General features: G+C 36.8%; 1 protein-coding gene across 1 annotated transcript in view; it reads left to right on the top strand.

Annotated features, from left to right (window-relative positions):
* LOC106143425 (MOXD1 homolog 1) overlaps positions 1 to 12,699 on the top strand; it is a 41,369-nt gene that overhangs the window by 26,257 nt on the left and 2,413 nt on the right. Inside the window, exons 3-12 of the mRNA XM_060948881.1 lie at positions 4,508 to 4,657; positions 5,234 to 5,392; positions 6,672 to 6,981; positions 7,864 to 7,965; positions 8,620 to 8,783; positions 9,109 to 9,225; positions 10,312 to 10,458; positions 10,947 to 11,101; positions 11,705 to 11,808; positions 12,199 to 12,368. Coding sequence (XP_060804864.1) covers positions 4,508 to 4,657; positions 5,234 to 5,392; positions 6,672 to 6,981; positions 7,864 to 7,965; positions 8,620 to 8,783; positions 9,109 to 9,225; positions 10,312 to 10,458; positions 10,947 to 11,101; positions 11,705 to 11,808; positions 12,199 to 12,368 — 1,578 coding nt within the window. The remainder of the gene's footprint in view (positions 1 to 4,507; positions 4,658 to 5,233; positions 5,393 to 6,671; positions 6,982 to 7,863; positions 7,966 to 8,619; positions 8,784 to 9,108; positions 9,226 to 10,311; positions 10,459 to 10,946; positions 11,102 to 11,704; positions 11,809 to 12,198; positions 12,369 to 12,699) is intronic.

Genomic DNA, 12,699 nt, shown 5'->3' with positions numbered 1-12,699 from the left:
ATGAAGCAGGGGCAAGCATTTGACTCGTAAAATCAATAATTACTTTCTGACTTTTTGTCTTTGTACTATCCATTACAATTTTATTTTATCATGTAACCAATAACTTAAAAGGATTTATGCCTGTGATTTTTTTTCTGCATACAAAGTTGACATCCATATATCAGTCCTGTCCTGCTTATAATTCTGCGGTAGTACATTTTTTAAGTACCTATTAGGTATTTTGTTTGTGTGTGTATATTTTAAGGCAAATAGTTCAAGCAATTTTGGCTCAAGTACATTATATTTAGTCGGTCGCATTTCCAACGTCTTTCCGTGATTCATAAAGATGGTCTAGGTGTGTCAGTTGTTTAAATTACTTCAGCGGTGTATTTTTCCCGATGAGTAAGAATGATGGCAAATTATGGTCATCATGGACTTAGCAGAACTCCGGGTTTCTTTTACTACAGGAATAAACGCCAAAAATTATGATGATAATATATATGGCATGTCCGACACTTTTGAGAGCAAATAAATTATATTTTACCTATAGAGCTTCTCTTATAAACTTACGAAGCCGATGAACAATTGATTGCTGTTATTTCTGGCGAGTGCCTTCAGTACTTCAACGAATGCCCACTACTGCAAATGTATTTCCAATCTCAATCCACTCGAACGAGAGACAAGACGTATATCCCCGCTATTCGTCATCCACGTCACGTTCCGTTCGGGCAACTTGTTCAAATTCATCTACAGACCCAGCGTTTTAAATGAACCCAGAATTAACCTCTACAGCAGTATCACACACTTATTCGGCTACGCTTATGGAATTAATTTCGATTTTGTGTGATTCGTTCCTCATACTAATTCTTTACGCCTTCGTATGATCAAAAACGATCAATTTTTTTTTAAAGCTAATTTTTAATAGGCAAAAGAAATATGGACTTGAAGTAAGCAATTAACTATTTTTGACTTATAGTTTATGCGAATCGAATAACGATAAATTACAGTAAGCTGATCTGTGTCAAAGTAGGTATTTGTATCCTTATTTCTCATATTAAGTTTCCTAAGTTTATTTTTTTTATTTATTTCCTAGCTATTTGTGCCCAATAGGAGCCATAATTACTTGTTATCATGACCGTCACCTTTTTTGTCTGTCTGTCTGTTTTGTCTTAAGCAGCTTGCCTTAGAAGGATATTGTCATAGTCATTATCTTGTACTCTATAGTAAGTATCACGTGTTTCCTTTTACTAACTTGTGCTTACGATAATTTATGTGGTTTTTAGACTTCAATAATGACAATTCATAAATCATCAGTATTTAGATTCGGCCGTGCGTTGCCTATCAGTCGCATCAGTGATACAAGAGTTGGATGATGAAACATCTCCATCTTACTTTTTGTAATAAATAACATTATTTTATTATATCTTACAGCTCTTACCTTCTGCCGACTCTTGCTTGTCGCCTAATTTTCGGTACTGTAAGTTATCAAGAAACTCTTCGTAATCTTTACTCGCAATACTTTACAGTCATAACATAAAGTATCCATTCAATTTAAAACAAGGTGTGCAAGGTGCATGCGGGTGACACCTGCAACTTGGGTTGTTTATCATGGATGTGAGTGCATTTATATTTCAAATGTGTAGTTGGTAGGAGACCAATTGGAAGCGAGAGACAAAGCATTGAATTTGTCTGTGCCATTTTGGTTCTACGCTAAGCCGATTGTCTTTCAAAATATTTTTAAGAAGATTTGGTGTTGTAGCTTGGGGCACTTACTAATTTTTTCGAAGTTGAAGTCTGCATGTTTTAATAGATTTGGTTAATTACGCATGGGTTTCTCAAACTTATACTTTTTCAAATGATATTTGGTAAGGTCAAGATTATCACTTGATAAAATCGAGAGAGATCAAACTTTTCCAGGATCCTGAGCCAACTTGCTTTTATTAAAGATTGCTAAATGTCGATCAAGCAAAAAACATATTGCAAAAAAAGAATTCGGCTTACTTATCCCTCCAGAAAAGAAACATAATTATGTATGTAAGAATATATCACTTGCCAGGGCACGAAGGTATTATGGACTGCAATATAGTATGCTATGAATAGGATTCACATCTCGTTTATTTCTCCGCGGAATTTCTCCCACACAGATTTATCAGCTGTCCCATACACGGTGCACATACATTTTTATAGATTTGTGCAATTCCGCGAATAATCACACACCAGGTACTCTCCTGTGGCTGAAGTAATTAAACACCGTATTACATCGGGAATAAGTAGAAAATTGCACGTCATCAAAGTTCAGCAAATAAGTTCCCATTGTCGGTCGATTCACATGCGCGGAGTGATTCTCAAAAGTTATTCTTTTGTGTGAATGTAGAAGGAATTTTAATGCTTCCGTTTGAACTTGTATGAAATGGCAGAATAGTTACATAATACCGCTTGCTTGATAGTCAACAATCGTGTGTGTGTTTAGTATTCGTTGATTGTTTTATGGTACTACTGACTTCAAGTTCATATGCAAGGAGTTGATCGGGTGGGACTTCTTTTGTAGCAATGGACACCACTGATCGACGTCACGTAAATATTGATATTGAACTTAGTTTAAAAATAATTAAATAAATCAAAATCTTTACTTGTTACTGGTTCATTTTCATTTGATTCTTACATACACATAGTTACATATAATTAGGTACGTCTTTATCCCTTACGGCGGCGTAGACAGGCAGGACCAACAGTCTTGAACGTTCAGCTGTATGGCTAAATGATAGAATTAAGATTTGATTTTTATTTAAACTTTATTGTGCTATACTTAATGCAAGAAGCATTATCTGCCTGTCAACTATTGGTTGTGAGATCAACAAAAATTGCTAGTAGTAAAAGTAACTTATCGAAGTGGACAAATGGAAAAACGGGATCACTTAAAACCTTCATAGGACTTTCCATCAATTACCCAAAAAATCTCATTCTCTTTCTCTTATATTCTCCAAGTCTCATTCTCTTATATTTGCGTGATTCCAGTTGCATCCACCGCCGCTATGCTTCAGGGCCTGGGGTCCGGTTTCTTTCTTCTTTCCACTTTGTTCGCTCTACAACTTCAGTCTTTAGATCATCTACCACATAATACGATGACTATGTATGTGAACAGTTTTTTTTTAAATAGGAATAGATACCTTTTTTTAATTTGATAATTTTAATGTAATTGAAAAAGCCGAGGTCGTTTGCTTGTAGAACAGAGAAGCAAGGATGTAATAACTTATAATAAGGCCATTTATTCGCGTACAGACCGTGGGAATAGAGCTAAATCATACGTAAATCAGATAATATCTTGTTACACAGTGCCATATATTGTAAGTTTTATATTCACTTAAAGATACGATTACCACAGAATAAGATTTTAACGCCGCATCGTGAAAGGTGTTAATATGATTTAGAATCTTGGGTTTAGGCGGACTTAGGACTACTCCCTAGGGAGGTCGCATTAAGGATTCAAATGTCATGAGGATGATGAAGCTAATTTGGCTATGTTTTAGCGGTTGACTTTATGCTTGCCATTAACCAACGTTTTTTATGTTTGAGGTGCATTAATTTTAAGTAAAAAAAAAAAGTATTATATTCTTGTTAAAAAGTCTACTAACTAATTAGACTGGCAGCCGAACTTTAAAAATTAAAAAAAAAAAAACTGTTTCATGTAAACGCATAGTAATTTTGCACATTGTCGAAAATCATCTGTTTTGAGTATAACCGCACACACATCTGCTATTATGTGTGTATGTCCCCCTATCATTACATTTAACCGCCAGGTGCGGTAGACACGTGCCGCTAGCGACATCTGCAGATAAAAACTCTTTATTGCATACCTCTTAACATCTGCTATTCCATTTTTGAAATCATCTGTCGTTTCTCCCTCAGAATCACATTTTGAACCATATTGTAAGGATCATAGGTAGGATATATATTTTTTTTAATGAAAGCAAAGGTCGGGTAGGTAAAGGTCGCTTTAAATTTGGGCGTTTCTATTATGGAGGATTCATGTCTATTCTTATTAAAAATCGTAGTCGTTACTAACAGCTGCTGGGCAGCTTTTTGGTAATCTACGTTATATCAGGCAGCCCAGACTATCTAATCTGTCAAAATCATTCATGCTATAATAATGGTTGGCGATTTCCTGCTGCTTGCGATTTAAGAAAAATACGTTAAAGCCTGGAATTATGTATTACTAGCTACTGTCCGCGGATTTGCGCGCGTGTAAATTGCAGCCTTCCGAACTTTTATTATGTAGGTGAATACCTAATGGAATTTGCATAACGATTATTACTAATAAAATTGGAGTTCTTCTATAAGCAATGGGTTAGCAACCTTCGTCACTATTTGATTAGCAATCCGATTATCAAGCAAAACAGCTGAACGTTTTCAGTCTTTTCGAGACTGCTGGATCTGACCACGATTATATGTAGGTATATGAATGTAACTGACTATTCCAGGTCGGGCACAGATTTTTTTAAATATGGATAATCATGATAATATTTTCCAGGATTGCCACGGCCTTCACCACGACGGAGAAGTGGTAGCTGACGAAGTCCAGAATTACGAGTTGATCTCAGGCCATCAGAACAGAACCCACACGGTCGTAGAATTCAGGCGTCCATTCAACACTAATGATAAGGAGGACTATATTATTAACGTAAGTATAGTCATCAGAGGTATGCAGGGATTGTTGCAAATGAATAGATGTAGTCTCTGCCCACCCATCTGGGAGATCATCGTCACCTCAGCCATACGAAATCCATTGATAGACAAACCAGATTCTGGGTTATTCTTTTATGTTTTAATTTGATTATTGATCGATGATTTTACGGTGAGACAAAACAGCGTGAGGAAACCTGCACATTCAGGCAACTGGATGTTTAACCAAGATACAATGTAGGTTAGGATCCGCTGCATAGGTTGTGGATGTTTATAGACGGGAGTTGCTTCGAGTAAAAACTTGACTTGCCCAATCCAGGATCGTAGGCAAAGGCGAGAGTGGCGTGTGGTTTTTGACTAACTTTTAGAGAGATGGAGAGGGATGAAAACACAAACTAACAGGAGAATTTCTTAAGATTTCTAAGACATTTTCCACAAAAATAATAATATATCACCACCAAACGTCATCTTTAAACAATATCGTTTTGTTCCTACCATTATATTAATTCTGGAAATCTCCATAAACAATTTAATATTTGCGTTAGTTTTAATAATATTAAATCATCTTTTTCAGGATCACACAATTCAAGTGCTCTGGGCTCTAGGGCCGCCAGGGTCTGATGGAGAGCTTCCTAAACACGTGAAGAGTGGTTCCAAGCCTTTGCGACTTATTCAAGCCTTGTCTAAGCCAGAGACCATACCGCTGATGCATTGGGATGTCGCTCTTAAAAATGTAAGTTACATTAAATAAATAAATATGTATATGTAAGGGACTGATTACACAGATTGAGTTAGCCCCCAAGTAAGTTAGAGACTTGTTACTTGCTTACAAGAGATTAACTCAACGATTCTATATCTTATAGAATCTATATCTTATAGAATCTATATCTTATAATATATATAGATAAAATCCAAGACTCAGGGCAATCAGAACAAGTTCACTTCTCATATCCTGGCCGGGATTTGAACCCGGGACTTCCGGTGGCACAGGCAAGCGCACGGCTGCTGCAACACGAAGGCCGAAAAAAAATTTTATATAATATTTACAGTGACACTTGATTTTCTAGGTTCTCTACTTAGACTAAGGACTATATTTGTCTCTGACGGGTAGGCAGAGCCCCAAAAACAACAGCCGTATTGTCGATTATTAAATGTAACATTATAATGTATGTTAGGTAGTTACAGTTTTATACATTTATCGATACTTTATTCGGGCACCTTTTTTAATTTTAGTGCAAAATGTGTTCACCTATATAATAAACTAGCTGAGCCCGCGTCTTCTTCGGCGTGGAATGGTTATTATGGGCCTCATTGTAGCCCTTAAGAATGAATAATTTACCCCGTTTTTTTCACATTTTCCATTATTTCTTCGATCATAATAGTTCAAGCGTGATGTTGCCTAAAGCCTTCCTTGATAAATGGTCTATTCAACACAAAAAGAATTTTTCAATTCGAACCAGTAGTTCCTGAGATTAGCGCGTTCAAACAAACAAACTCTTCAGCTTTATAATATTAGTATAAATAATTCTCAAAAGCCATATAGACTAAATAGTTATTATTTACAGAATGTTTTCATGACAATTGTTATTGATGCATACCAATTTATGTTCGCATTGTTGACAAATACTGAATCTGTTATACTATTTCAAGCCCTAACACCAAGTATATTTGAATCCTTTAAGGTATATTTCGGCTGATTTATATGACAACATTATTAATAGGTTGAGATTCTGCTATTTTATCGAACTTTTTAGTAACACCCCAAACCTATAGGTATATTGATAAATCTATTTTCGTAAATTATCATTGGTACTTGAAATATATTTCTTTGTCAACGCTACTTACCTATATAACAATAGGCTTTAGAAAAGCAGAAGACATACGCAACAAGACCCGGTTAAACGCGGTCTTACATTATTTTCGAGACCGTTGGCTCTTGTCTCCCCCGTAAGGAATAAAAACGTTATTATATGTACGTATGACATGGCTAATTATGTTCCTTTAAATTTCAGATAACGATACCCAACTACCAAGCTACCCTCTTCTGGTGTAAGATCATCAAAGTTCCTGATCTCCCGACCAAGCACCACATCGTTGGTTACCAGCCTCTAATCGACAGTAAACCCATCAGAGATGGAAAACCAGTTAACGAGAAGATCAGCTCTCCTGTTCACCATATGGTGCTGTACGAATGTGCTGATGACCCTGACACGTACACCTGGAATGTGTGGGCCCAGGATAATGGCAGCTTTGGACCAAATAGGCCGATTGAGTGGGCGATCTGCGCTACCCCTATTGCCGCGTGGGCTATGGGGTCTAAAGGTATGTTGCTGTTACTTTTTATATACCTACTTAACATTTGCAACGCAACATATCTATACTAATATTATAAAGCTGAAGAGTTTGTTTGTTTGTTTGTTTGTTTGAACGCCCTAATCTCAGAAACTGCTGGTTCGAATTGAAAAATTCTTTTTACGTTGAATAGACCATTTATTGAGGAAGTCTTTAGGCTTTATAACATCACGCTGCTACTATAAGGAGCGAAGAAATAATAGCAAATGTGAAAAAAAAACGGGGAAAATTATTCATCCTTGAGAGCTTCAATGATGTCCAAAATAACTATTCCACGCGAACGATGTCGCGGGCACAGCTAGTCATAAATAAATTTAAATTATTTATTTGTAAAAATGTATTACTTGTTAATTATGTTATACTATTAATTATTAAGTATGCAGGGATCGTGGCAAGTGGAAAGAGGTAGTCTCTGCCTACCCCTCCGGGAAAGAGGCGTTATTTTATGTATGTATTAATTATTAATACTCTAATAATAAACACACTAATGTCTCGAAGTGTGTGTAATAGGATTAATCGAAGTGGTCTTCGGCTTTAATAACTTTATATTCCCGTTTAAAATCCTATTAATGGTGTATTATTTATTATGTTCATCCATAGATAATGTTTTTTTAAGGTAATTAATAAATTTTCCTAATTAATCTATACATATTATAATTGTAATGTAAAATTGCGAGTTATTCAAACTACTACCTAAGACCTAACTCTCAACTTCGTTATTTAAATAGTTTTAAACCTAACCAAGGATCCCTAACTTTCCACGAAAATGTTTAACCTAAGCGGGCTGCTTAGAGGAATAATTATAAATTCCTGCAATTTGAGTGCGGTGGCTAATTAACTTGCAAATTCCAGGGGAATTCCTGCCTGAAAACGTGGGCATCCCCCTGGGGGGTCGAGGAGCCGTGCAGTATTATATGCTGGAGATACATTACGACAACAACGCTTTGCATGAAGGTTAGTTGAAGAACTGTTTCTACACAAAATTCTACTAACTAACTGCTACACAAAAGAAAGGAGTAGGTGAATATCGGAAAAGTTGCGAATTGCGATTGCAGGCTCAGTCAAGGCTATGTCACGAAAAAGAAACTTGACTAAAGAAGAGAATTCCGTACAAAACATCGCAAGGATAATTTTCTGCAGGGCATTATTGTATTTATTTAATTTAGTTTTTGTCTCATGGATGTCGTAAAAGGCGTCTAAGGGATATGCTTTTGAACTTGGGATTCCTCTTGTAGGCGATGAGCTAGCAACCTGTCACTGTTGGCTCTGTCTACTCCGCAAGAGATATGGACGTGACTGTGTAAATTTTTATATTTTATAAGGTACAATCACAGATGACAGAATACAGCACTTTTTGTTCTTAGTCCTATGTACGAATACCTTTTTTGAATTATATATTATCCAGGGGTTGTGTCTTGTCTAGGATCTTTAGTTGGAAGCCCAAGTTGCACCTAGGATCACGATCCTTGATTGGTTGGTCTTACACTAAGGTCAGGTTTTTATATGTAGGTATACATCACAAGAAAATTCAGTTTGGAATTTGCTCAATCTGTGCAAATTAAGCTTTCATGTTGAAACATGTTTAAATCATTTTTTTTATGTTTTCAGTTTTAGATAACTCCGGTATCAGAGTACTATACACACCGGTGTTAAGACAACATGACGGCGCTTTGCTCGGCGCCGGGATAGGTGTGTCTGCATTGCACCTCATACCGCCGAAACAGCCTCAATATAGAACCGTTGGCATTTGCAGCTCGGAGTGCACTTCTAGTGTAAGTCAGTTATAATTCTAGAAATACAATCTCCCGAGGTTAAGTGTAGTAGAATCTACTCTGGGCAGGAGTTCAGGGTTCGCCTTATCTTATCATCTCCTTATCACCACGGTCCAGGACGTTTGATTTCTTTCCAGGAGCGACTTCAGACCTTAATTTTTTGTACCTCAGCTGTGCTAAGTTAGTCACAGCTTACGACGTTCACGTAGAAGTGTCCGGAACCAAAATCATTATTTAAATAATTTATGCCCAAACTGGTTTAGCCTGAGTAAAAGTTTATCCATTCACCTTTGCAAGTATTAATAAAAATAATACACTATTTCAGATAATGCCAGAAACAGGAATAAACATTGTATCGGTGCTTTTACACGCGCATGGCACCGCTAGGAAGATTGCGCTGAGACACGTGAGGGATTCAACGGAGTTACCCATCATATCAGAGGTATTGCAAAACTTGTTTGCAAGTTTTAGAAAGTTTAAATTAGAATACAGTGTAATAATGCACATCCAAGTAAGATTAATCCTTTCTCCATCTTTTTTTCCAAGAATATCGTATTCGTTATCGATTTGGGATTCTTCTTTTAGGCGATGGGCTAGCAACCTGCCACTAATTGAATCTCAGTCCTATCATTAAGCTAAGCAACAGCTGAACGTGGCCTATCAGTCTTTTCAAGACTGTTTGTCTGTCCTTGTAAGACGTTATTATATGTATGTTGTTGATAATATTCTACAAATGTAATTTAAAAGCCATCTAGTAATTAATGAAGAAAATAATAAAAGCGTTTTATATAAAAGCATTGACGAAATGGAACCTGAAATACTGCTTGTTCTTAGTAATTTCGTCTGCGCCACTAGATGTCACTGACTAAGTTTTACAGTGCTATTTATCAGTAAAAGTTAGTTTTTTCTTTGTGTTGTTAGATGGCGTTATATAAAAAAAGGTTCGTAAATAAAAAGGAATACATATTTTTGGATGCACGACCAAGTGGCTTTCAATGACAAATTAAATTCGAATTAATAAATATAAACAGAAAAATATATGTTAAGTATTCTTTAAAGAAATTATTTGATCTTTGCCTTTACTTTATACTAATTCAATTCCCTAAATGATTTTCTAACCGCTTGTACGCTGCCTTTGGTACAAACAAATTTATTTTAGTGACGTAAAAATGCATGGGCGCTAAGTCTATTGTGTGCCAGTGCAGTAGAATGACTTCTAATAGAGAAAAATAGCGAAGCATCGTGCCGAGTGTTCCAAGACTACATGACGACCACAGCCACTTTTATCGACGAAGAAGATATAATTTTGTGGTAGTGGCAGTACGCTTGTCTGTGACACCGGGGGTCCCGGCCAGGTCATGATGAGAAAAGAACTTTTTCTGATTGGCGTGGGTCTTGGATGTTTATCTATATAAGTATTTATTATAAAATATAGTATCGTTGAGTTAGCATCTCGAACTTACTTCGAGGCTAACTCAATCAGTGTAATTTGTCTATTATATTTATTTATTTATTTTATCCGTTGCAGGAGAGTGCCTACGACGCAAGATATCAGCAGTCTCGCGTAGTTCCAGGGGGCAGGAAGTTCATGAAGGGGGATATTCTCATTACTGAATGCACTTACGACACTACTTCTAGGGATAAACCTATTCTTGGCGGCTATTCTACGTCACAGGTATGGTATTAAATATTTTCCTTAAGTAGTACTAGCATTGTATTAACGTTTAATAACGTATGCGATGCAATAAATACAAGAAAACTACATGCGTCTGTGTAATGTATGTATAATAGAGGATATATCCCTTACTAATATTATAAATGCGATAGTCTGTCTGTTTCGCTTTCACAGCTTAACCGCTGGACCGATTTGAACGAAATTTGTTATTTATATAGCTAAAATAATAAACACGCGTCCTATACAGAATTAGTTTTTTTCAAGAATCTACCCCATAAATAATGGGGGTTGAAAGTTTGTATGAAATTAATCTTAATGTTATCCGTGCGAAGCTTGGGTCTAGCGTTATACATATCCCTTAGTCGCCTTGGGAATGGGAAATTTATAGTGATTCTATTCACAAGTGCCAGAAACCGCACGGCACGGAAGTTCATAATAAAATGTTATTATTTAGTAGATAATAACAGCTATGCTTTCTTCTATTCCAGGAGATGTGCCTGTCATTTGTGCTGTACTACCCTCGCACCGAACTCGCCGGCTGCTACTCCATGACTCCAGTTGAGGAGTTCTTCGAAACATTCGGCGTCACGGAATTCTATTACCTCTCCATGACCAGCATTCAGAACGTTTTCCTCTCATCTGGGTAAGTTAGACTTTGGGACAAGATCGTCTGATTCGACATCATACATAAATAGAATTATGTCTGTATCCCTTGCGGGGTAGACAGAGCCAACAATCTTGAAAAGAAAGCGTTCACTTGTTTGGCTTTATGAGAGAATTGAGATTCATGTAGTGACAGGTTGCTAGCCCGTCGCCTAAAAGAAGAATCTCAAATTTATAAGCCGTTAGTCGCTATCTAAACTATCGCTGTCCCGTTTAACGAAAAAAAAAGGGAAACAGCGGTAGTATTTGCGTTTTATATCTAAATAAAAACATGGGTTTGCCATGATCTGCCGCGGATGCCTCATCAGACGTACGTATAGTACATAGTCATCATGTAGATGCCAATATTGCTGTACCTACGTCCAATCGGAAATGAGATAATTGACATTTGATATTACAACCATAATTTGCGACGTTATATTTCATTAATTTCATAAATATTGAATTAGCTTTTCTTCTTGAAAAGGTCCCGATTACTCACAGTACGTCTAAATTTGTATCTAAGGCAAACACCCAAATATTGATAAAGCTTAGAAATGTTAACGCTGAAGCTTCCAGCTGAAGGGGTTTTTTTTTGTTACAGAAGTTTAGAAAACTTGACTATACCTGTGGAGATGGAGATGAGGCTGGCTGCCCAAGAGGAGACCAGAATCTTCCAGGGAGATGATCAAGGAGTTAGCTTTTTAGGTAATTCTTATCTCATATTATCGTTATATTTTGATTGTTAACCCGGTCACGAATTTGTCTTGCTTGTTAGTAAGCTTATTTGTGTTAGTAAGCGTATTAGTATTATTCAGATTATTTGTATCTATCGGCCTCTATAATACGCTTGTCTGTGACACCGGAGGTCCCGGGTTTAAATCCCGGCCAGGGCATGATGAGAAACGAACTTTCTCTGATTGACCTGGGTCTTGGATATCTATATAAGTATTTATAATAAAATGTAGTATCGCTGTGTTAGTATCTCGTAACACAAGTGTCGAACATACTTCGAGGCTAACTCAATCTGTGTAATTTGTCCCGTATATATTTTTTTATTATCTCCTATTCTTTCTAAACTATATTTTATCTTTCCAGAATCCCTTGTCATAAAGAATCCCACTGAATTCCGCAACAAGACTTTCATGGCGCATTTGAACGAGATGCAGTGGTCCGAGCCCCTCCTGACCTCGCAAATTGAAAGGAGACTTACGGACAAAGGCTTCCATATGATGTTCTGCAAGAAACGTGACGACACCTGGGCAGTGGTAAGTAAGCCTTCATACATACATACATACATATGGTCACGTCTATATCTCTTGCGGGGTAGACAGGGCCAACAGTCTTGAAAAGACAGAATGGCCACGTTTAGCTATTAGTGACAGGTTGCCAGCCCATCGCCCAAAAAAGAATCCTAAGTTTGTAAGCTTATGTCTTAGTCGCCTTTTACGAAATCCATGGGAAAGAGGTGGAGTGGTCCTATTCTTTTTTGTATTGGTAGCCTTCATTAAATCTATATTGTTCCACACAGCCCTCGTAGAATGGCACGCACAATGGCGTTCATCGCGCGAAAAACTAACTCTGTTTCGCTTTTTATTA

Source organism: Amyelois transitella, chromosome 17 (genome assembly GCF_032362555.1).
Source record: "Amyelois transitella isolate CPQ chromosome 17, ilAmyTran1.1, whole genome shotgun sequence".
Taxonomy (NCBI): domain Eukaryota; kingdom Metazoa; phylum Arthropoda; class Insecta; order Lepidoptera; family Pyralidae; genus Amyelois; species Amyelois transitella.
This window is presented reverse-complemented; position numbering and strand designations above follow the sequence as displayed.